We start from the raw sequence: 20,184 nt of genomic DNA, 5'->3' as shown, positions 1-20,184 counted from the left end.
ATTTCTTCATTTGAATTCCGAATCGTCAGATTCTGCTTTCGTTCCGACCCCAGTCGATACTCAAACAGTAAGAATGAAGAATTATTTAGTTCTCTGCAGTACGTTACGATGAAGCAATCATGTTTTCCGTGTCATTTAAGGTCATTCTGCCTGGGTTTGTTGAAACAGTTCGGGACAAACTAGCCGAAAATATTCATGAAATGTACGAACAGATTACAATTGATGGATTTCAGCACAAACAATGTCTCCCAACACTTATCTTTTGTAATGTACGAAAGGTGGGCTATGAACAAAATCGAGGCTGGTTGGCTCTACGGAGAATATCGAGACGACTTTGACAAAATCCATCCGTGTCTGGCTCCCTTTGACAGACTTCCAGATGCCGAACGACATTACGACATCCAACTAGCTGGAAATACTCTAAGGTACTACACAGGATTTCAGATTTTTTGAAGAATTTCCAATCCTGCAACAACTCTATTTTTCAGAACCGTGGTAGCGCTGGGATATCATATTTCCCTGGATAAGCCTCCAGCAAGAATTCGTAGCATTCGTCTTCCAAACGTATGAGAAAAACAAATACTTTAAATTTGTGCATATAAATACGAAAATCAACATATTTTTCATATTTACTGCAATAACAAAATTCAGAAAGCAAAATTATTTAGAAAGCAAAAGTACTTTCTCCATTTCGCATCAAAATGACGCCGAGTCTCGCTAACCAATTTAACCCCAGAACTTTCAGGGCATAAACTATTTTAATTACCTCAATTTTTTTTCTTTCTAACACCTTCATGTTAATTACTGTAAAATTATAGTATGTGGTACTAGTAGTTTATATAATGATACAAAAAGGACATGATGAAGGACATGATGAAGGAACATACCTTCCCAATCACTAATCTAAAGGGTCATAACCTAATTTCGTGTTGCAGAATCCATTTATGCAGCCAAATGGATACAAGCCAGCACCACTAGATTTGAGTGCCATTACACTAACCCCAAAACTGGAGGAACTGGTGGATGCCTTGGCAGAAAATACGCATAACATGTACGTTTTTAATAAATTTTTGACCAAAACAACGGATGCCTAATGTTGTTTTGGACAAAAATCTATGTAGTTGGGCCAAAGAACGTATTTCAGAAGGATGGACGTACGGTCTTAACGAAGATCCAGACCTCCGCAGAAGCCCTCACTTGGTGCCCTACAGTAAAGTGGACGATGCCATAAAACAGGCAAACACGTTAGTTAGCAGTTTTGATTTCACTTTATTCCTATTAATTATTATGATTGTATTACGTAACCGCTAAATTCGTTCGTACCCATTTCTGTAATTGGTTGGTGTCACTAGTATTTATTTATTTGCTTATGTAGGGACACCGCAAGTGAAACTGTAAGAACGCTTTTAGTTTATGGCTACGTCTTGGAAGCTCCGCCAGGAGAACAACATGATGGTAAAGTGAATAAGTGATATCTGCATAATCAATTCTGCGCATATTTGGCTAAAAGAGCTTGATCTTTAACTTATAGTTCATCATGAATTAACTGGATCCAAATACCAGGCGGATTATCGCACATACAGGGCGGAGAAGAATTATTCCGTATCTGAGGGGAAATGGTAATATAAAGAAAATATAAATAAATGGCACGAAACACAAATAATAATATAACTAATTTCAAACACATTTGCATACGACTGCATAGAATTCAAGAATCTCATGGTCAATATTTATGTGGTGTGTAGATATATGTGAGACAATATTTTGGACTAATTTTCAGGTATTACGAGTTCGAAGTGCTGACAGCAGGACCGATGAAAGTTGGTTGGGCTCGGGTTGACTGCAAGCCGGGATGTCAAATTGGTAGTGATGAGTACTCCTGGGCCTTTGATGGCTACAATGTAAGAAACTAATCTTAAAGGAATGTTAAATAACATTTACAGACTGATGACGCAAAATGCATCTACATAAATATGTATCTACTATTGAAAGTTCCAAAGGATCTCACATATTTTTATCCACAATTAATTATTAGAGTGAGAAAATTCATCAAGATAATGCAGAGTCGTATGGAAAGACTCCACAAGTGGGGGATATCGTTGGTTGTCTAATTGACGTGGAAAACAAATCCATGAGTGAGCTCCACTTTGTTGTTGAGGGATTATAGTGACAGTACTTTCTCTTTTTCCCTTTCACTAAATCACCTAATTTGTCGTGAAATAACACTAAATATGAAATAGCACTCGCTTTCACCACAATTTCATACCCTGCCATCCACACTTTGGCATGGTCTCATGCATGCCAACCAAATATCTTGATGTTTTCCCTGTTTTTGAAATTTAAACCTCTGAGACACACATACACAATGGTTTTGCGATTTTTGACCTTGTGCAAATCGCTCCCCGCTATGAATTTCTAAATACTCGGCTCAAAACCTACCTGCAGCGGACCTTATAGTTTTCCTTTTTATGTGAAACCCTCAAAGGAAGAAAAATTGTACGGAGGAGGTTCGGAGAACTTTGGAAAGCAGTTCAGAGAATCTGATGTGATTGGAGTGTTCCTTGACCTAATTGACAAAACGATTAGTAAGTTTCCTCCTCCTGCATGTGTGTGGCTTTTTTTAGCTCTTTGCGACCTTGCCTCTTAAGTGCATATTAATACGCAACGTGTAATTCCTGCATGTCTCAATTTGCCTCGTCGTGAGAGTTATTTAATTGAGAATATTTTTCAGGCTTTTCACTCAATGGGGAACTATTGATGGGTGAGTTACAATTTTCACATTATTTCCACTGATTGTAACTATTATTCAGTTCAAAATGTGATGTTACCCAGATTCCTTGGGTGGGGAGGTGGCCTTTACCGATGTACAAGGCGACGGTTTCGTACCAGCGTGCACTTTGGGGGTGGGACAAAAAGCGAAACTGGTCTTTGGTAAGAAAATGGTTAACACATCTTGTTTGATAAAGCTTTCTCTCCTTAGTTTTTATGATAATTTAAAGTGGCATTACTATAAAATGTGGTTAGGTCATGATGTCAATGCCCTTAAATTCTTCACGCTGTGCGGTCTTCAAGAAGGATACGAACCGTTCTGTGTGTTAGTGCAACATAACGATAATAAATACTAAATACGAACTGGCACTACATGTACATATGTATTTGCATAATTACTTATTGTGCACAGGAACATGAATCGTGCAATGACGTTTTGGTACACGAAAGATCAGCCAATTTTTGAGAATGTAGACGACAATGAGGAATCCAACATAGAAGTGGTGCGAGTTCCTGCAGGAGGGGACACGCCTCCCTCCCTCCGGCTTAGCCACAAGACTTTTGAGACAATGGAGAAAGCCAACTGGGAATTTCTGCGCCTTTCACTCCCTGTAATTTGCCAAGATGAGTTTATAGAGTAAGTTTTTAGCATAAATACTCTGCATAACTTTTTATTTATGAATTATTTGATGACATTTTTATATTGATGTTTCAGTGAAAATGAAAAAACTCGCCGTTGGCAAGATATTCGACTTCGTCAACACAGATTAAAAGCCACTGCACAAACTACAAGGACCAATAATTTCGAGCAGTCCATGGCCAAAGCTGGGTTTTCAATTAGTGACATTAAAGGTACATCTTAGACTTTTGCTAAATTCTATGTAACTTTGTAAAATTAAAATGTATCTGCTTTCCTACAATCAGGATTGCAACGAGAATATTCTGAGGATGAGGTGGAAGCAGATCACTCTGGACAATCGGGACCTATGAGAAAAGGTCGCAAAACGATCAAATCTCCACCAAATAAGCCACCACGTGGAGGAATGTCGGAGGCTGAGTATATTGACACGCCTGGGATGCTGAATGGAGATACTGGCGTCCAGGCTGACCGTTCTGACAGGAGCGGAAACCACTTGAGCCCAGAACCGGATGGGAAGAAGAAGGAACGCGGCAAGTCGCCCTTCAGGTAAGCGCAAGTTCTTAACGATATTCTCAAAAATAAGTATTGCACCTGCAAATAGTAAATACTTGTAGGATGCGCTACTAATTATTATTAATATTAATTTGCATTAGATAATTATAACGCTATGTGATTGATGTGTTTCTTGTGTCGCACTTGACTAACTGTAATAAGTGGTATACATATTTCTATACCTGTGTGAACATGCAGCTTAACTAGCATGTATTCGATTGAGGAAATCACTGAAGTTGGACGAGAATATGCTACTCGGTGAGTGTTACTAATACTGAAGAGTGCGTGATGCCTTATTTATTATTGATGTTTGTATCAGTATCATTATTGTTTTTTTATATTCTAATTTTACCACAGACAGTTTTTTTAACTGATTTGATGTGGTTCTGAAGGTTTTTCTCTCGAAGCAAACGAGACGAAAGCAAAGACAGGAGCAAGATTTCTCGAACGCCCGAGGTGGACGAAGGTGGAAATTCTCTTGGGGTTCCCAATAGAAATGCTGCTGTGAGACTCTCACAGGTATGAAGAGAAAGTGTAGTATATCTAATTCCATGAAAAGAAGCAATACTGTGAAAGAAAACATATCTTATGTTGGAATTGTTATATTATTTTAGAGTAATCTCAAAGTTGTCCCACCAGAAGTTCCTGAACGGCACGGTCATGGCAAAGGTTCTCCAGCTCCGCCACAAATGAGTGTGGACGAACCAGTACACGAAGAAGAGCTATTCGACGCAGAATGTCTCAATTTGATCAACGAATACTTTTATGGGCTCAGGATTTTCCCTGGCCAGGTAATCTATTAATTAAACGAATAGTTAATTCAGTAAATACAGTTTGAAAACAAAAATTGGATTAATGTCCTTGAATTTACGGAAGGTAAATTCAAGCAGGTGGAAAAAGATGTGCAGTCGGCATGTTTTGTCGCATCTTTGAGGAAAATATAAATGTTGACATAATTTTCATACAGGATCCCAGCCATGTTTTCGTCGGCTGGGTCACAACCCAATATCACTCGTTCAGTACAAGCTTCTCAAATGACCAAGTCAGAACAGTGACGATTGCTGCAATTGATGAGTTTGATTGCGAGCTGTTCAGGTGAGAAATTAAAGAAGATTAAGTTTTATTTGCAAATTGATCTTGCCTTAATCATCAGTAAATGACATTCAACTTTTTTTCGCCTAGTGTGGATCGTAATTCATGTTACATGGTCCGAGCTGATGAAATATTTAACCAAGTTTCCCAGGACTCTTCAGGGAAAGGAGCTTCTCAAGGCATGTTCATCGGGTGTTCGGTGGACACATGTGCGTAAGAATTCGATGATGACTCAACTTTTATTGATGCATTATTTATTGTACACACCCCGTTTAAACAATGAATAAAAAATGTTTTATATTCAGCCACGGGTTATATGACTTTCACTTGTGACGGAAAGCAAACAAGTTATGTGTACAAGGTAGTAAAATATTAATAATTGTGTTGCATTTATTTTTGGAACGAATTATTAAATCGAATATTTTAGATGGAACCTGGCACAAAGTTATTTCCGGCCGTGTTTGTTGAAGCCACCAGCAAGGACATGTTACAGTTTGAACTGGGAAGGACGCCAACTACGTTACCATTGTCATCTGCAGTATTGCTCAATTCTGGAAAGCACTTGACACCACAGGTACATAAATATATGTATTTGTTCACCCATGACATATGTACGTACAAATTTTCGGAAAGATTAATTTTCGTAACTCGGACTTTATAGTTTCCTCCAAGATTGAAAACTCAGTTTCTGAAACCTCATCAGTGGGCTCGTGTTCCAAATGCATTCTTGAAAATCCATGCCCTCAAATTGTCAGAACTTCGTGGGTGGTCCACGCTGTGTGAGGACCCAGTTTCGATGCTCGCTCTCCATATTCCTGAAGAAGACAGGTGTATTGATATCCTTGAACTCATTGAACAGGAGAAACTCTTGAGGTATTTAGCTTTTCTTGTAATGCATTTCATATTTCGTCTCGTGCAGGATAATCTCTTACTTATTTGCCATTTTCCATGAAATTTATTATTTTCCAGTTTTCATTTTCACACATTGACACTCTACGCAGCCTTGTGTTATCAGTCGAACCATAGGGCAGCACATAGCCTATGTGCGTATGTGGACCAGAAGCAACTTCTTTACTCAATTCAGGAGGAATACTTGTCCGGTCCGTTGAGAAGAGGATTTTACGACTTGCTAATTGCACTTCATTTGGAATCATTCGCCACAACGATGTAAGACATATGTAAATAGGATTAGTGAAAACTGGAATGAGTTCAGCAGTTAAATTGACAACATATACCCACGCTTGCTTTCTTTGTTCGTGATTTCAGGGAGGGGTGCAAGAATGAGTTCATTATCCCATTGACTCCAGAATTGAAGGAGCTCTACGAGGACGAAGCAATGCGCCATAGTATCCGTTCAATCACTACACTTTCTGTGCGACCTGAAATGAAGATGACAGACATCGAGTACATTATGACAACATTTATTCAAAGATTTAAGTGTGGTATCAAATGACTAAAATTTGACTTACTTTTGTATTGTTCTTGAAGGGAGCGGGTTGAAGATATCAAACTTCTGAACAGCCCCTACTTTCCACTGGAAGTGGTCAGAGACTTTGCAATGAAAGCGTTAGAGGATGCGGTGAGTACAAGAAAATAAGTGGTCAAAAGTTCAAATTAGTCGACATATGCAAGCCAAGCGATTTCATTCATAACCTTTTTTACGAGTGTGTAAGGAGACATTAATGTATAATTTTATTACAGGTGAGACTTGAACAAGTCCATAACAGAGATCCGATCGGAGGAAGCAATGAAAATTTGTTTGTGTATGTGCGGATTTTCTTATTTTTGCAATATGAAGGTTTTCTCATTGATATACATTTCTCTTTCTCAGTCCTCTCCTGAAACTTATTGATAAGTTGCTGTTGGTGGGCGTAATCGAAGACACAGATTTGGACAAATTGTTGGTAATGAGGTATGTTCGTGCATATAATACTGACTTTTTGAACTCTAAATAAGGTGCAACTTTTATACAACAGTATACTTGTGATTAAATATTTTTAAAACACTATGCAGTGATCCACACACGTGGGATCCTGAAAATAATCATGGTACTCTTAATCTCATATTCATACACGTCAACTTATGCAATACAAATGAGTAATTTGAATTTAATATTAATGTAGCCATCATCTTCAAATTTGAACGCTTCCCATCCGAAGTACCAGTTGAAGAAGATCACAGAAAGGGACTTTTGTTCATGGATCTCGCAGAAGGAGTAAAATTGCAAATGTGCTACTTGCTGCATCATATGAACGATATTCAGGTACATGCGTTGAGCTAATCAAGTGATAGCTTTGCAATATATAATTTGTCGATTATCCAGCTAAGACATCGAGTAGAATCCATCGTCGCTTTTAGCCATGATTACATTGGGGAAGTGCAGTCGGTAAATAAAATAATCTCTAATAAATTTTTCGTAAATATTGCTAGAAATCTGTAAAAATACGCATATTTACTTATACACGTGTCACTATTTAGGATCAACTTAAACGCTACCAGGAAATCAAGCAGTCCGATCTCCCATCGGCCGTTGCTGCAAAGAAAACTCGGGAGTTCAGATGCCCCCCGGTCGAACAAATGAAAAGTATTCTAGGTAAATAGAGGGGAAAATGTGAGCCGGCAATTATGTGGGTCAAGCCAAACTATACACCTGTTTGTACATAGGTTTCAAAAACTTGGAGATGGACGACGAAGATAATCGACCTTGTGGTGAAACTCTCATCACACAACTTACTGAAATGCATCAGTCCTTGATGGAGAAGGTCTCTTTGGAAGGATTGCAAGGAGGAGAGGGTGGCGATGAGGTTAATTACATATTTATAATGCCAATATTTTGTGTCGGTTAAATACCGGTTTAATGTAATTCAAGTTGAATTATTCAACGTAATAATGGAGAATATTTTAATTTCAGGAAGAAGCCGCTGGTGGAGGGAAACTGGACCTCATAACCAAGGTCATCAACATGCTCAACATTGTAAAGAAATTAGAACCACCAGAACCTCCTAAAGAAGAAGAGCCTCCACGAGAGTTACTTCCGGAAGGTGCATACACATACATACGTTTTGCATAATATGCCGTGCCATTACTATTTAACTAAGGAACCCATGTTTTGTGATTCAGAAATATTTAGAAAAGTGCTGACCAAGACTATTGTCCGCTGGGCGGAGGAGACACATTTCGAGTCGCCTCTCTTGGTGAGGGAAATGTTCGGGTACGTTTGCTACAGTAAAGTGATTTACGTAATTTGGGGTTGCTGAATTGGTTATACGTTTGATGACCATTGTATTCCTTTATCATTATCAGACTACTGCTGAGACAATACGACGTGGTTGGGGAGCTGATTAGATCTTTAGAGAAGACCTATGTGTTCAGCAGTAATACAATTCCACACATACAGAAAATGTGGACCGGCTTGAGTCGGATCAGAGGTTTACTTCCTGTCCAAATGTCACAAGAGGAAGAAGGCCTGATGAGATTCCTTCTTTGGTACTTATTTGCCACTAGGATTAACCACATGCTTTCCCAGGGACTGCATTAATTAATTATACGTAAATAATTCGTATTGAAATTGACAGGGAATTGGTGAATAAATCCTACATCTTCTTCCAACATCCCGACTTGATAAGGATCCTACGATTGCATGAAAATGTCATGTGAGTACGACAATCTTTAGTTCATTTAGTGGTGGATTTGGTCCGTTTCATACATAATCTTAAAAAATGAATTTGGATGAATAGTCATTTGATGTATGTTTGTATGGTTAGGGCTTTGATGATGAACACGCTGGGCCGGCAGCAGGCTCAGTCAGAGGCACAAGGTGCAGGAAGTGAGTTAAAAGTTTTACCATACAACTTGTGTTCTTTATTATTAATTACTAGCTAAATTAATGACTATGCTCGAGTAAAGGTCCCGGAGAAGCGGAGCAACCTGCCAAAGAGAAAGACACGTCTCATGAAATGGTTGTGGGGTGCTGTCGATTCCTCTGCTACTTTTGTCGGACATCACGACAGAATCAGAAGGGTAACAATGAGCACATATATTTTTCTGTATACGAATAATAAAATAAAATAAAACATGTCTTTAGCCATGTTTTATCATCTCGGGTTCCTCTTGGAGAACAGCAACATCCTTCTGAGTCGACCGTCTCTCCGGGGCTCTACCCCTCTCGACGTTGCATACTCCTCCCTCATGGAAAACACAGAGCTGGCGTTGGCCTTGAGAGAACATTTGTTGGAAAAGATTGCAGTCTAGTAATCAAAATTTTATTCGCCAATTTCTGCCAATTTCCTGTTTAATCCATACATGTCTTAATTGTTGTTTTGTTTAATTATAGCTTGGCTCGTTGTGGACTTCAGTCTAATACTGAACTGGTGGAGAAGGGTTACCCTGACTTGGGTAATTATTAATAAGTTTTTAGTATGGTGATTTTGGTTTTTAATTCAATGTGCACTTGATAGGATGGGATCCCGTTGAGGGCGAACGATACTTGGACTTTCTCCGTTTCTGTGTCTGGGTTGGTGGTGAAAGTGTTGAAGAAAATGCGAATCTTGTCATCAGGTCTTTTCTCATACCCTTCCCATTTATTAAAACGTTATTTGCATGGGCAGAAAGAGTAACATGGATTGACATCCAATTCATCCGTAGATTGCTGATTCGAAGACCAGAATGTCTTGGGCCTGCATTGCGTGGGGAAGGGGATGGCTTGTTGAGAGCTATAATTGATGGAAATAAGGTAGAAAATTCTACATTGTTGATTGACTAACATATGTATGCATCATAGCAATTAGTTTATCATGCTTTTATTATTTCTTCGTGGGCAGATGTCAGATAAGATTAATGCGAGGAACGCTGGTGAAGTAGTCAGCGATTTGGAACACCCACTCCCAGAGTCGGACGACGATGAAGATTATATCGATACGGGGGCCGCAATTCTGTCATTTTATTGCACTTTAGTTGATCTCCTTGGTCGTTGTGCACCTGATTCGTGAGCAAATCAATAGAAATTTAAATATGTTTTTATTATAATCAAACTTAATTAAATTAAATCAATTTAAATAAATATCGTTTACTATAATTTCAGGTCTGTCATTGCTCAAGGCAAAAACGAATCTCTGCGAGCCAGAGCAATTTTGCGATCCCTTGTCCCATTAGAAGATCTACAAGGAGCCCTCAGTTTGCGGTTTAGCTTTCAAAGTTTAGGCATCCCAGGTTAACATTAACTATATTTTTAATTAAGAATCTGTTTTAGCCCGAGTCAGGGCTTATGAGGTCGTCATGCCTGTCTATCTGTCCGTCTGTGACACGCTAACGAACGAACTACTGAACCGATTTTGACCAACTTGGTCTTAATGCTTATCTCAACTAGGCCTTGATGAATTCGAAGACAGGCATCGGCCCAGTGGTTGAATTTCTAGAAATTTTGTAGCAGGGAGTAGAATGGGGTGAGGATGACCCATATTTTTTAAAGGATGGAAATAACTAAATGCTCGATAAATGTGACAATTGATGACGATTAAGAATATTATGTACGATGTATGACAACTTGTGCAGAGAAAAGTAAAAGATAGATATTTGATGAAACTAATTGGCCACTAATAAAAGCATGTACTTTTATCCAGGTAAATTCAGTTGCACGGATGAAAGCTTTTATCCAGGTAAAATTAATTGCACGGATAAAAGCTTTCATCCGTGCAAATGAATTTACCTGGATAAAAGTACATGCTTTTATTAGTGGCCAATTAGTTTCATCAGATATTGAAACGCGTTGTTGAATTTTACGCTATTAGGTAATAGTAGTTTGGTCATCTAACAAAAATTTAAAATGTCATTCTGACTCGGGCTAAATGAAGTCTGCTTTATATACGTATTTGCAGTTTTGTATTCGTTTTCGAAAATGCTTTTTCATATGAAATCCAAGAACGGAGCAAAAATGTGTAATGATACTTTTGCACCAGGTGTACCACCAAAGCGGGACATGCCCCCTGGGCTCGTGCCAAATCACAAGCAGAGCATCGTGCTGTTCTTGGAAAGAGTGTATGGCATTGAAGAACGTGACTTATTCTTCAAACTATTAGAAGATGCCTTCCTGCCCGATCTTCGAGCGGCAACCATGTTAGATCACCGAGTGAGTTTAGGAGATTATAAAATTGTCCTGGTTTATAGAAATCACGGGAAATGTAAATAATAATAATTTTCCTAGCTGGATGGGGGTGACTCTGAAATGGGTCTCGCTCTCAATCGTTACATCGGGAACTCGATCCTCCCACTGCTCATATCCCACTCCAAGTTTTATGCTGAAGCTGAAAACTATGCGAGCTTGTTGGACGCCACTCTTCACACTGTTTATCGTCTCTCCAAGAACAAAATGTTGACCAAAGGTCAACGAGAAGCAGGTATAATTTTTTTTATATTCGAATGATTATAAAATTTTATTTGTCGACACAGTTAAGTTATAATTCATAAAAACGTGTTTAAATTGTCACTACATATTAAGTTGCTCAACAATCTTGACTAAATCTAAGAACAATTTTTTTGCCTTTTCAACCATGACCTTATCTCCTTCGAGCTGAACACGGTTACATTTCTGTTTGGATTTCGGGATTGTAATCTTGACGTCGCAGTTATCTGAGATTTTTTGTATCACATTCTTTCCTACTTCAACAATAGAATCAAGTATTTCAAATGAGACCATGACACGAATTTCTACGGGTTCACTTTTGTCTTCCTTTTCAACTATAGTACCCATTGTCATGTTTTCTTGAGACTCGGGAATCTTGCGTCGAATGTTTGCATACACGGCAACATTGTTAGGATAGGTGCCAATTCTTCTGGTGGATGTGAGAGGAAAATTTGACATGAAAATGTCGCCTAAACGATGTTGAGCCAATATTTTTTCTGGATCTGGATGTGGAAATTGATTAACATATTCTTCATGTACAACTGATTTTCGAATCCATTTCTCTCGGTCGTCAACGTACTCGTATTTCTGAAGAAGCCAGTCTGATATTTGATTATTTAGTGTTGTGGGGGCCAAATTTCCTTTCCCGACTCTGTTGTAAACTTTCTGTTCACTTATTTCCATCATGACCGACCGTGCAGGTACTGTTTCAGAAATATTCTCTTCTTCCGTCACTGGAATGGAATGATTTAAATTAATTGGTGCTATAATGAAAATATAAATCAGGATAATAATTAGAGTACATTACACATTGAGTATTTTGTGACTAATTCACGGAACATTTTTCGCCTCAATAATTGGGACATTGGTTTCCCCTTCAGACGGCGAGTTGCTTCAGGCATTAAATTAGCCAGTTCCGGTACAGTTGATAAATGTTCCAACAATTGATCGGCATGAGGGAGAATGAGCTTCACACATTCACTAGGCATGATGACCCCAAATGCGTCAAACAAGTCCTTTAGGGCAAACTTCACCCAACACGCTTCCTGAAAGGACGACGTATAAATATAGAGATGAAAAGGTCTCATTGTCCAGAGTTGTAAAAACAAGTCACTAAAACAAACAAACGAGATTGAAATTTATTATATTAAACAATTATTTGCTATAATTTTTAAACTATGAGTATGTACCGAAGACTACATCCGTTGCAAAGTTCCCTTGAATCGGGGGACGATTCTTTTGTCGATTTGGTTTGGACACCTGAGGCTGCTTTGAAAACGTCTTGTGCTTTGAAAACGTGAAGTGAATGCAATTGACCTATCGTCAGTGAGGATTTTATTGGGGTCGGTCCACTCCATGCCATATTGACAATAATCTGAAGTAAATAATCATAATTTTACATATTGTCTAACATGCACAAATTTTGAAATGTCGAACTGACCTTTTGAAACTATTGAATCCTTAAGTCCAAACCATATTCCTCCTTCTATTTTTTCAAAACGGAAAAAACTGCTAGCAGGGGGTGGGGTCCCTTCAAAATACATTTTTCTAACGGCAGATTATCTTTTTGTATAAAAAGTGTCAGAAGTGTTGCAAGAGGAATGATTATTTTAGTGTGCGCGGGTGTAAACATGTCTCATTTTTCTATTTCCAGTGTCGGACTTCTTGGTCGCACTCACGAGGGAAATGCAGCCCAACATGTTGCTTAAATTGTTGCGAAAGTTAACCGTGGACGTATCCAAACTAACCGAGTACACAACGGTTGCCCTTCGGCTGCTCACCCTTCATTACGAGAGGTGTGGTAAATACTATGGGGCCACAGGCGGTCAAGGGATTTATGGGACAGCCAGTGAAGAGGAAAAACGTTTGACCATGATGCTGTTTAGAAGGTACGTTTATTAGGATGGCCCAAAAACAAATTTGGGACAGCGAACACCGTTATGAATGACGAGTTTCACGCAATTATTCATTCCATAGGTTACTCGAGTCTTTATCAAAAATGGTAAAAATTTGCCTTGTTTAAACGTGCATTAATTAATACCTCGGCTAAACGATAATACAACACTCAATAATCAGTGATGTCTATATGTAAATTTCTAACACTAGGAATACGACCCTGACTTATTTGGCAAAGCACTTCCGTGCCTTAGTGCCATTGGCTGTGCACTTCCTCCAGACTATAGCTTGCCGGCTGCACTGGACGAAAATTTGTTGAAAAATTCTACTTCTGAAGGAACTGATGGCCCATATCAACCGGTTCCAATTGAAACTACACAGTAACAACTATTATTCATATCAATTAGCATTTTTATAACTTCGAAGGTTTGAAATTCTCGTGCGTATTGTGTTTGCACAGGGTTCAAATCACATCGGAACTTAATAACTTGATTGCCAAGTTTTCAGAACACGTGAGTCTTTACATTACGCATGCACATTTGTATATTGTGTATTGTTGGAGTTGTTCGTAACGAATGATTTGATTAGTACCACGATGCATGGGCACGGCGGAAATTGGATAATGGGTGGAAATTTGGTGATCAATATTCATGGAATGACAAAATTCATCCAAGGCTCAAGCCGTACAGCAAGCTGTCGGAATATGTACGTGTACCCATTTTCTTATCCAGTCGGACTTTGAAAATTTCTACAGGCTTTTATTTTATCACCCTCAAAGGAAAAGGAACGGTACAAAGAACCCATCCGAGACTCTCTCAAAACGTTGCTTGCTCTAAATTGGACGATTGAGCATGGGGACGCTGACATGTCTTCCGTTCGACCAAATGTACGAAGATCGTCCAAGGGAAGCATGGGAGGGTCTGACTCTTCCACTCCCTTCAACTATACGCCACACCCAGTGGACATGGCCAAGTAAGTAGATGGGTCGATGGTCGAATATAACGTAACGTGCCATAGTATAATATTTAAACTATGAAATGCTAAATGCATTTTTATTTATTTGCAGTTTGACCCTCAGCAGAGAAATGCAAAATACTGCCGAACGGTAAGAAGTGAGACATATGTATGATCAATGTACCAATAATGACGGCAATGATTTATTTTTTCCAAGACTTGCCGAAAATGCACACGATATATGGGCCAAGAAGAAAAAAGAAGAAATTGAGTCGACAGGTAAAAATCAGTAAAAATTAATTTATCATGAAACATTTGATTTAATAACAAACAAGTCCGAATTTATTTTTTAGGTGGATGTCCACACCCTCAACTAGTGCCTTTTGATCTTCTTACTGACAAGGAGAAGAAAAAGGATCGCGAGAGAAACACTGAACTTTTGAAATATATCCAAGTGAGTACTTGTAAAATTCCAGGTTTAGTCAAAAAGTATGAATGGCATGACGAGACGATGTGTTCTTATGTACGAGTTTTTTTTTATTTGCTGTTTTTAATAATTAGTTTCAAGGATACAAGTTGCAAAAGCTCAAAGTTGGTCCTGTCGAGGACGAGACGAGTGGAGCAGCTACCTCCTCACTCGACAGACGATTCGCATACAATTTTCTCGAAAAATTGTTGCACTACTTGGATATTTCTTCAATCAATATGAAATCCTTTGTTCCATCTGCAAATTTTAGTCGACGAAGCAGCTTCAAGGAAACGACCAGAGATGTTAAATTCTTCTCAAAGGTACACCCATGCATACGTATTTCCACTAGTTTTCACATTTCCAGTGTTGCTTATGAACATGAAATGTAACTTTATGTAACAGGTGGTGTTGCCATTGATGGAGAAATATTTCAATAGTAAGTTCCGTAAATGCACAGCAAATTAAGAGAGTGCTGCCGTAATAACATGCGATGCATACTTTCAGCTCATCGGCATTACTTCATCGCTATTGCGTCTCCTGGAAGCACGAGTGGGGCTGCCTCGCTCAAGGAGAAAGAAATGGTGGCAACGTAATGTTGACAATAGCTTATGTACTCCTTTTGATAAAACGGTGTACTTAAAAGAAGTACTCTGTTGTCTTCTTAGCTTGTTTTGTCGTCTGTCATCTCTCCTTCGATACAAATTTAACGCCTTTGGAAGCGATGTCAAGATGACTGTAAGATGCCTTCAAGTGGTGAGTAAAAGGGTCAACGTTATCCAAGGCATTTGTCATCATTAAAATGTATGGAATGAATTTAATGCGACATAATTATGTTTTGTAGTTGGTGAAAGCCTTCGATGCAAAGTATGTAACTACCCAGAAATAAGATTCCCATCCATTCATATGCATTGTGAAAATGACTCCAACCGCTGGAATTGTAATTTGCAGATCCATTACCAAAAGTTGTCCCGAATTCATTCGCACATCTATGCTCACATATTTCAATAACGTGGCAGAAGACTTGGGTCGAGTCATTACCAATTTACAGGACAAAAAATACTCCTACCTCCGAGGATCTCATTTGAAAACATGCACTTCTTTAAATTATGTAAATTCAGTGGTCCTCCCAGTTTTGACCGCAATGTTTGACCATCTTGCTGCGTATGACTATGGCGCAGATTTACTTAGTAAGCCTTTGTTGCCCATTTGCACCCTATAACTAAAAATTTTAAGGCATACTTTGTTCTAGTAATTCGAGCGAATCGAGTATTTAGCATATTTGGGGGGATATTACTCATTTAACACTTTTTTATTCGCAGTTGATGATCTTCAAGTGGCATGTTATAAAATGTTGAACAGCTTGTGTAAGTCCATAACCTATGGAGTATGGCAAACTCTGCAGGGTGTGCAATTTATGACAAGAATTTGCATTTACAGACACGTTGGGAACTGACATGACTCTGGCAAAGAACAGAAAGTACATGAAAATTGAAATTGAACGATATCGACCAACAATTGGATCTTGTCTTGGAGCGTTCGCCTCTACTTTTCCTATCGCCTTCTTAGAACCTTCCCTTAACAAAAATAATCCGCATTCATTGGTCAACAAAATGCAGGATCAATCGTTGCAAGCACAAGGTGATAAAATTGGTCTAGATAAAATTGGTTTTATTTAATTATTAAGTACCCTCGCTAATGAATGACATGACTTGTTTTTAGACGTGATGGCTCGTCTTGGTGGGAGTGTACCAACTTTGGACAAAATGATTCAAGAAGTCGAACATTTTGTAGATTCTGAAAAAACGTATAACGATGTGCCTCATATATTGGATATTACTCTGCCCCTTTTATGTGCATACTTGCCATTCTTTTGGTCTCAAGGTCCAGATAATAACACCACTGCTGCTCCAGAGTTAGTGTTTCATAAGTTTATTTTAAAATTTTACTTGGACTTTGCTGAATAATACATCACAAATGATTTTGCATTTTCACTGAAATAGTTGTCAAATGACCAACGTCACCGTTGAGCATATGAATAAGTTGCTTCGCAGTGTTCTAAAGTTGATTATGACCAACATTGGGAATGAAAATGCTTTATGGATGACCAGAATTGCTGGATTTACCCAACAAATCATCATAAACTCTTCGGAGGCACTGCTTCGAGATCCAATTCTTCCCTTGGCAGAGAAACTGCACAGGAAGACGGAAGCAATGTTCCACAAGGAAGAGTCTGTTCGAGGTTTTCTTAAATCTGGAACCGATGACACATCGCAGGTAATATATCCAATCTTCTGTGCAAAATTCTATGTTGACGCTGCCAAAAGTAATCCCGTTGTTATTTTTTTAGCTTGAAGGTAAAGTGAATAAACTTAATATAAACTTGCATAGGCAGTTAGCAAACCTACGTTTTTAAAATGTCCATACTTCTCCCTGTCTCTTGAGTTGAGTCAACATTTCCGGAGGCAGTATGAAAAATATTCAGAGGACACACAAGAGATTTCAAGATCAGGAAATTTTGACTCAACTCAAGAGAAGGAAGAGTAACGGGCATTTTGAAAACGTAGCTTTTCTAAATGCCTAACATGTATACAAAATAAACTGATAAACATACGCACATATATTTATATACGTATAGGTCTTATCCAAGAAGAATGGCAACTGCTTGTCAGAGATATTTATGCTTTTTACCCGTTGCTTATCAAATATGTTGACTACCAAAGAAATAATTGGCTCAAGAACAACACAATCGAAGCCGAACATTTGTACAACCATGTTGCCGAAATTTTTAATCTGTGGTCAAAATCTCAGTACTTCCGAAGGTATGAAAATGTGTTTAAAATAAACAAATTATTATTATTGAGCGTCTACTAAAATATTTGCATGAAAACATTCACAACTCAATTACAGAGAGGAAACCAACTTTATTTCTGCAAACGATATTGATAACATGACTCTCATCATGCCATCCTCCACTCGACGAAACGTAGTTACCGATATGTCCAACGTACAAACTGGTGGTAAGATCAAGAAGAAAAAGAAGCAACGGGACAAAAAGAAGGACAAGGACAAAGAACTTGCCTCTTCCCTGATGGTTGCTTGTCTAAAGAGACTACTGCCTGTGGGGTTGAATCTATTTGCTGGTCGAGAACAAGAGCTTGTTCAGCACTGTAAAGATAGATTCCTAAAGGTATGCGCAAATAATTCATAAATAGGTGCCAACATTTTATGAAGAGTCGATTAGTCAAATGTTTATGTGTATTTGTGAAAAAATCTGGGTTGATTTACTGACCAATATATTTACGCATATTTTAAAATAGAAACTCTTGGAACCCGAAATCTTGGATTTTGCAAGGACCCAACTGACCCTACCTGACGCCCTCGACCCCTCTGACGCAATGTCTTGGCAGCACCATTTGTATTCTAAACTAGGAACGAAAAAACTACCCACGGATGAAAACGATCTGAGCAACAAGGGAGCTCAAATTAAAGACAAGCAACAACAGTTGGACGAATTGGTAGATCGCATCGTTGCAATGGCAAAAGTCCTGTTCGGACTGCACATGGTATTTTATGATATATTTTATCGGACTTATTTCACCTAGTATTAGCGTCATTATCAATTTACACATAACATCGTTATACGTAGATCTTCTAATTTTGATAGATAGAGACTCGTGGCTTTGTTACCAAATATTTTATGTCAACCTCTTGTTTCTTGTTACAACCCTATTTTAATTTGTCAACCTCCTCATTAGATTGACCACCCCCAGCAGTCCTTGAAGGATGTTTATCGATCCGTAGTCACGGTCGGTCGGAAAAAGGCTGTTATTGCCTGTTTCCGTCAAACTGCAATACATTTCCTACCCAGGTATTTTATTATCACACGCATTTTCAGTTGATCACACTACACTATTTACTACTTTATTATTGTTTTGTGGTGTCTAAATAACCTGTAACCTTACCATCTATTATTTTTGTTTGGTTAGACACTCACAAATATAGTAGCACAGCTTCAGCTTAGGATTAGCTCTATGAAAATGGGATGAAATACATCCGTATGGGCTTGTGTGAATAACTTTGTGTTTGTCGTGCTTAAATGATAACATGTAGGCTTCGTTACCTCCAAAACCTCGGAGTGGATGGAGCAGAGTATTGTCGGCGGCTCGGAAGAAGGCTGCCCTCGCCTGCCTTCTCAGCGTCCCATTATTCACCCTGAAAAGGTATTGATTGATTCAAGTTCCGAATTTATTACGAAAGCGAAGAATGTGGAAAGCATACGAGGAAGCTATTATAAACATTTAGTACCTATTAATTACTGGGTGAAAGTAAAATAATATTAACGATCTGAACATTTTTTTAACCAGGCTGTATATTTAATAATAATGATTTTCTGATTGGAAATGACGTTTATGCACTTATTAATCATAATTATACTTTCAGACATCGTGCTATCAATCTATTTCTGCGAACGGTAAGTAAATTTAAAAGCTTTATATATTCGGTTAAAGTCACATATTCATATTTTCCTTAGATTTAATTATGTAGCTAAAAAATATAATTCGGTGGCTACTTTATGCAAACATTCTGTCCGTCTCTTTGTTAGCTCGTTTTCACTTTTGACTAAAGTTCTGTGTGCCGAGCATCAAGGTCAGCATATATTTAATGGCAATGGCGTTTTAATTTTTTAGTACCGAGAAATGTGGCTGTCGGATGAAAATGCTGGGCAGGAGATAATGATAGAACACCTTACTGTAAGTTATACATAAACTCAACGGTTTTCCTTGCATTGCATGCATACACCTTCATTGATAAAATGCATTTAGATCTGTGCTAAGTTTTCTTTGATCGTTAGCAAACATTCGAAGAGGCCGAGTTAAAAAAGACTGAGGGCGAAGAAGAGGAAGGAAAACCTAACCCCCTTACGCAACTTGTAACGACTTTTACGAGAGGTAAGCCAACGACAACCATGATTATGACAAAAAATTGACGAAAAACTCTAACGTCAGTCTTAAACTTATACTAGAACTAATTTTTAATCTCCTATTATTCTTATTTCTTAGGGGCCATGAGCGAAAGGAGTGGAGCTTTGGAGGACGATGGTAAGTCATATTAATAGCAGAAGTATCTACATTATAAGCTGGAAATGTCTGTTGGCAACGGAAGTGAAAGTAAATGTTCTGTAACGGAAGTGAAAGTAAAGAAAGTCAAGTTTCAAATGGCGCGAAAATTCAAAATAAATTAAGCTTAAAACAATAAATGTCAGAACGTATAGTACTCTTTGTGGGCTTATTTATGTAGGGGTGGTGGTTATCGAAGGGTAGGTGGTTATCTGGGGGTGGTGGTTATCTGAAGGTGGGTGGTTATCTGGGGGTGGGTGGTTATCTAGGGATGGTGGTTATCTAGGGATAGTGGTTA

At 38.4% G+C, this 20,184-nt stretch overlaps 2 protein-coding genes across 13 annotated transcripts in view; one reads left to right on the top strand and one right to left on the bottom strand.

Moving 5' to 3' along the window:
• The window catches only part of LOC110843639 (ryanodine receptor), a 39,966-nt gene that overhangs the window by 9,438 nt on the left and 10,344 nt on the right, over window positions 1-20,184 (top strand). For 7 of the 12 annotated variants that reach the window (XM_035848115.1, XM_035848117.1, XM_035848113.1 and 4 more), the window contains 76 exons: window positions 30-67; window positions 141-202; window positions 279-425; window positions 489-564; window positions 936-1,051; window positions 1,122-1,244; window positions 1,376-1,455; window positions 1,532-1,619; window positions 1,781-1,901; window positions 2,486-2,585; window positions 2,732-2,761; window positions 2,833-2,931; window positions 3,025-3,094; window positions 3,182-3,406; window positions 3,485-3,621; window positions 3,694-3,955; window positions 4,160-4,219; window positions 4,354-4,480; window positions 4,576-4,752; window positions 4,929-5,056; window positions 5,144-5,262; window positions 5,359-5,414; window positions 5,481-5,627; window positions 5,715-5,926; window positions 6,023-6,220; window positions 6,320-6,457; window positions 6,542-6,632; window positions 6,755-6,816; window positions 6,885-6,965; window positions 7,067-7,101; window positions 7,177-7,316; window positions 7,377-7,439; window positions 7,532-7,646; window positions 7,718-7,857; window positions 7,965-8,094; window positions 8,174-8,264; window positions 8,357-8,539; window positions 8,629-8,706; window positions 8,818-8,879; window positions 8,960-9,073; window positions 9,138-9,303; window positions 9,387-9,448; window positions 9,511-9,610; window positions 9,698-9,785; window positions 9,874-10,037; window positions 10,134-10,261; window positions 11,008-11,177; window positions 11,253-11,445; window positions 13,105-13,339; window positions 13,428-13,452; window positions 13,557-13,726; window positions 13,807-13,858; window positions 13,935-14,051; window positions 14,125-14,318; window positions 14,413-14,451; window positions 14,518-14,579; window positions 14,654-14,754; window positions 14,862-15,089; window positions 15,172-15,205; window positions 15,274-15,358; window positions 15,435-15,522; window positions 15,611-15,633; window positions 15,718-15,956; window positions 16,089-16,133; window positions 16,207-16,407; window positions 16,489-16,681; window positions 16,770-17,043; window positions 17,117-17,123; window positions 17,405-17,588; window positions 17,677-17,956; window positions 18,087-18,332; window positions 18,525-18,637; window positions 19,210-19,240; window positions 19,458-19,520; window positions 19,622-19,718; window positions 19,830-19,868. In XM_035848115.1, the coding sequence (XP_035704008.1) occupies window positions 30-67; window positions 141-202; window positions 279-425; window positions 489-564; window positions 936-1,051; window positions 1,122-1,244; window positions 1,376-1,455; window positions 1,532-1,619; window positions 1,781-1,901; window positions 2,486-2,585; window positions 2,732-2,761; window positions 2,833-2,931; window positions 3,025-3,094; window positions 3,182-3,406; window positions 3,485-3,621; window positions 3,694-3,955; window positions 4,160-4,219; window positions 4,354-4,480; window positions 4,576-4,752; window positions 4,929-5,056; window positions 5,144-5,262; window positions 5,359-5,414; window positions 5,481-5,627; window positions 5,715-5,926; window positions 6,023-6,220; window positions 6,320-6,457; window positions 6,542-6,632; window positions 6,755-6,816; window positions 6,885-6,965; window positions 7,067-7,101; window positions 7,177-7,316; window positions 7,377-7,439; window positions 7,532-7,646; window positions 7,718-7,857; window positions 7,965-8,094; window positions 8,174-8,264; window positions 8,357-8,539; window positions 8,629-8,706; window positions 8,818-8,879; window positions 8,960-9,073; window positions 9,138-9,303; window positions 9,387-9,448; window positions 9,511-9,610; window positions 9,698-9,785; window positions 9,874-10,037; window positions 10,134-10,261; window positions 11,008-11,177; window positions 11,253-11,445; window positions 13,105-13,339; window positions 13,428-13,452; window positions 13,557-13,726; window positions 13,807-13,858; window positions 13,935-14,051; window positions 14,125-14,318; window positions 14,413-14,451; window positions 14,518-14,579; window positions 14,654-14,754; window positions 14,862-15,089; window positions 15,172-15,205; window positions 15,274-15,358; window positions 15,435-15,522; window positions 15,611-15,633; window positions 15,718-15,956; window positions 16,089-16,133; window positions 16,207-16,407; window positions 16,489-16,681; window positions 16,770-17,043; window positions 17,117-17,123; window positions 17,405-17,588; window positions 17,677-17,956; window positions 18,087-18,332; window positions 18,525-18,637; window positions 19,210-19,240; window positions 19,458-19,520; window positions 19,622-19,718; window positions 19,830-19,868 (9,057 nt within the window). Of the gene's footprint in view, window positions 1-29; window positions 68-140; window positions 203-278; window positions 426-488; window positions 565-935; window positions 1,052-1,121; window positions 1,245-1,375; window positions 1,456-1,531; window positions 1,620-1,780; window positions 1,902-2,035; window positions 2,136-2,485; window positions 2,586-2,731; window positions 2,762-2,832; window positions 2,932-3,024; window positions 3,095-3,181; window positions 3,407-3,484; window positions 3,622-3,693; window positions 3,956-4,159; window positions 4,220-4,353; window positions 4,481-4,575; window positions 4,753-4,928; window positions 5,057-5,143; window positions 5,263-5,358; window positions 5,415-5,480; window positions 5,628-5,714; window positions 5,927-6,022; window positions 6,221-6,319; window positions 6,458-6,541; window positions 6,633-6,754; window positions 6,817-6,884; window positions 6,966-7,066; window positions 7,102-7,176; window positions 7,317-7,376; window positions 7,440-7,531; window positions 7,647-7,717; window positions 7,858-7,964; window positions 8,095-8,173; window positions 8,265-8,356; window positions 8,540-8,628; window positions 8,707-8,817; window positions 8,880-8,959; window positions 9,074-9,137; window positions 9,304-9,386; window positions 9,449-9,510; window positions 9,611-9,697; window positions 9,786-9,873; window positions 10,038-10,133; window positions 10,262-11,007; window positions 11,178-11,252; window positions 11,446-13,104; window positions 13,340-13,427; window positions 13,453-13,556; window positions 13,727-13,806; window positions 13,859-13,934; window positions 14,052-14,124; window positions 14,319-14,412; window positions 14,452-14,517; window positions 14,580-14,653; window positions 14,755-14,861; window positions 15,090-15,171; window positions 15,206-15,273; window positions 15,359-15,434; window positions 15,523-15,610; window positions 15,634-15,717; window positions 15,957-16,088; window positions 16,134-16,206; window positions 16,408-16,488; window positions 16,682-16,769; window positions 17,044-17,116; window positions 17,124-17,404; window positions 17,589-17,676; window positions 17,957-18,086; window positions 18,333-18,524; window positions 18,638-18,879; window positions 18,990-19,209; window positions 19,241-19,457; window positions 19,521-19,621; window positions 19,719-19,829; window positions 19,869-20,184 lie in introns of all 12 variants that reach the window. The other 5 variants (XM_035848114.1, XM_035848125.1, XM_035848120.1 and 2 more) reach the window with 3 other exon arrangements.
• Window positions 11,451-13,075, bottom strand: LOC110843641. Its single transcript, XM_022089633.2, has 4 exons — window positions 12,892-13,075; window positions 12,641-12,825; window positions 12,259-12,563; window positions 11,451-12,184 (listed from the first exon to the last, which is right to left on the bottom strand). The coding sequence occupies exons 2-4, from the start codon at window positions 12,811-12,813 to the stop codon at window positions 11,535-11,537; spliced, it is 1,128 nt and encodes a 375-aa protein (XP_021945325.1). The 5' UTR covers window positions 12,814-12,825; window positions 12,892-13,075; the 3' UTR covers window positions 11,451-11,534.

Source organism: Folsomia candida, unplaced genomic scaffold (genome assembly GCF_002217175.1).
Source record: "Folsomia candida strain VU population unplaced genomic scaffold, ASM221717v1 Fcan01_Sc002, whole genome shotgun sequence".
Lineage (NCBI taxonomy): Eukaryota > Metazoa > Arthropoda > Collembola > Entomobryomorpha > Isotomidae > Folsomia > Folsomia candida.
This window is presented reverse-complemented; position numbering and strand designations above follow the sequence as displayed.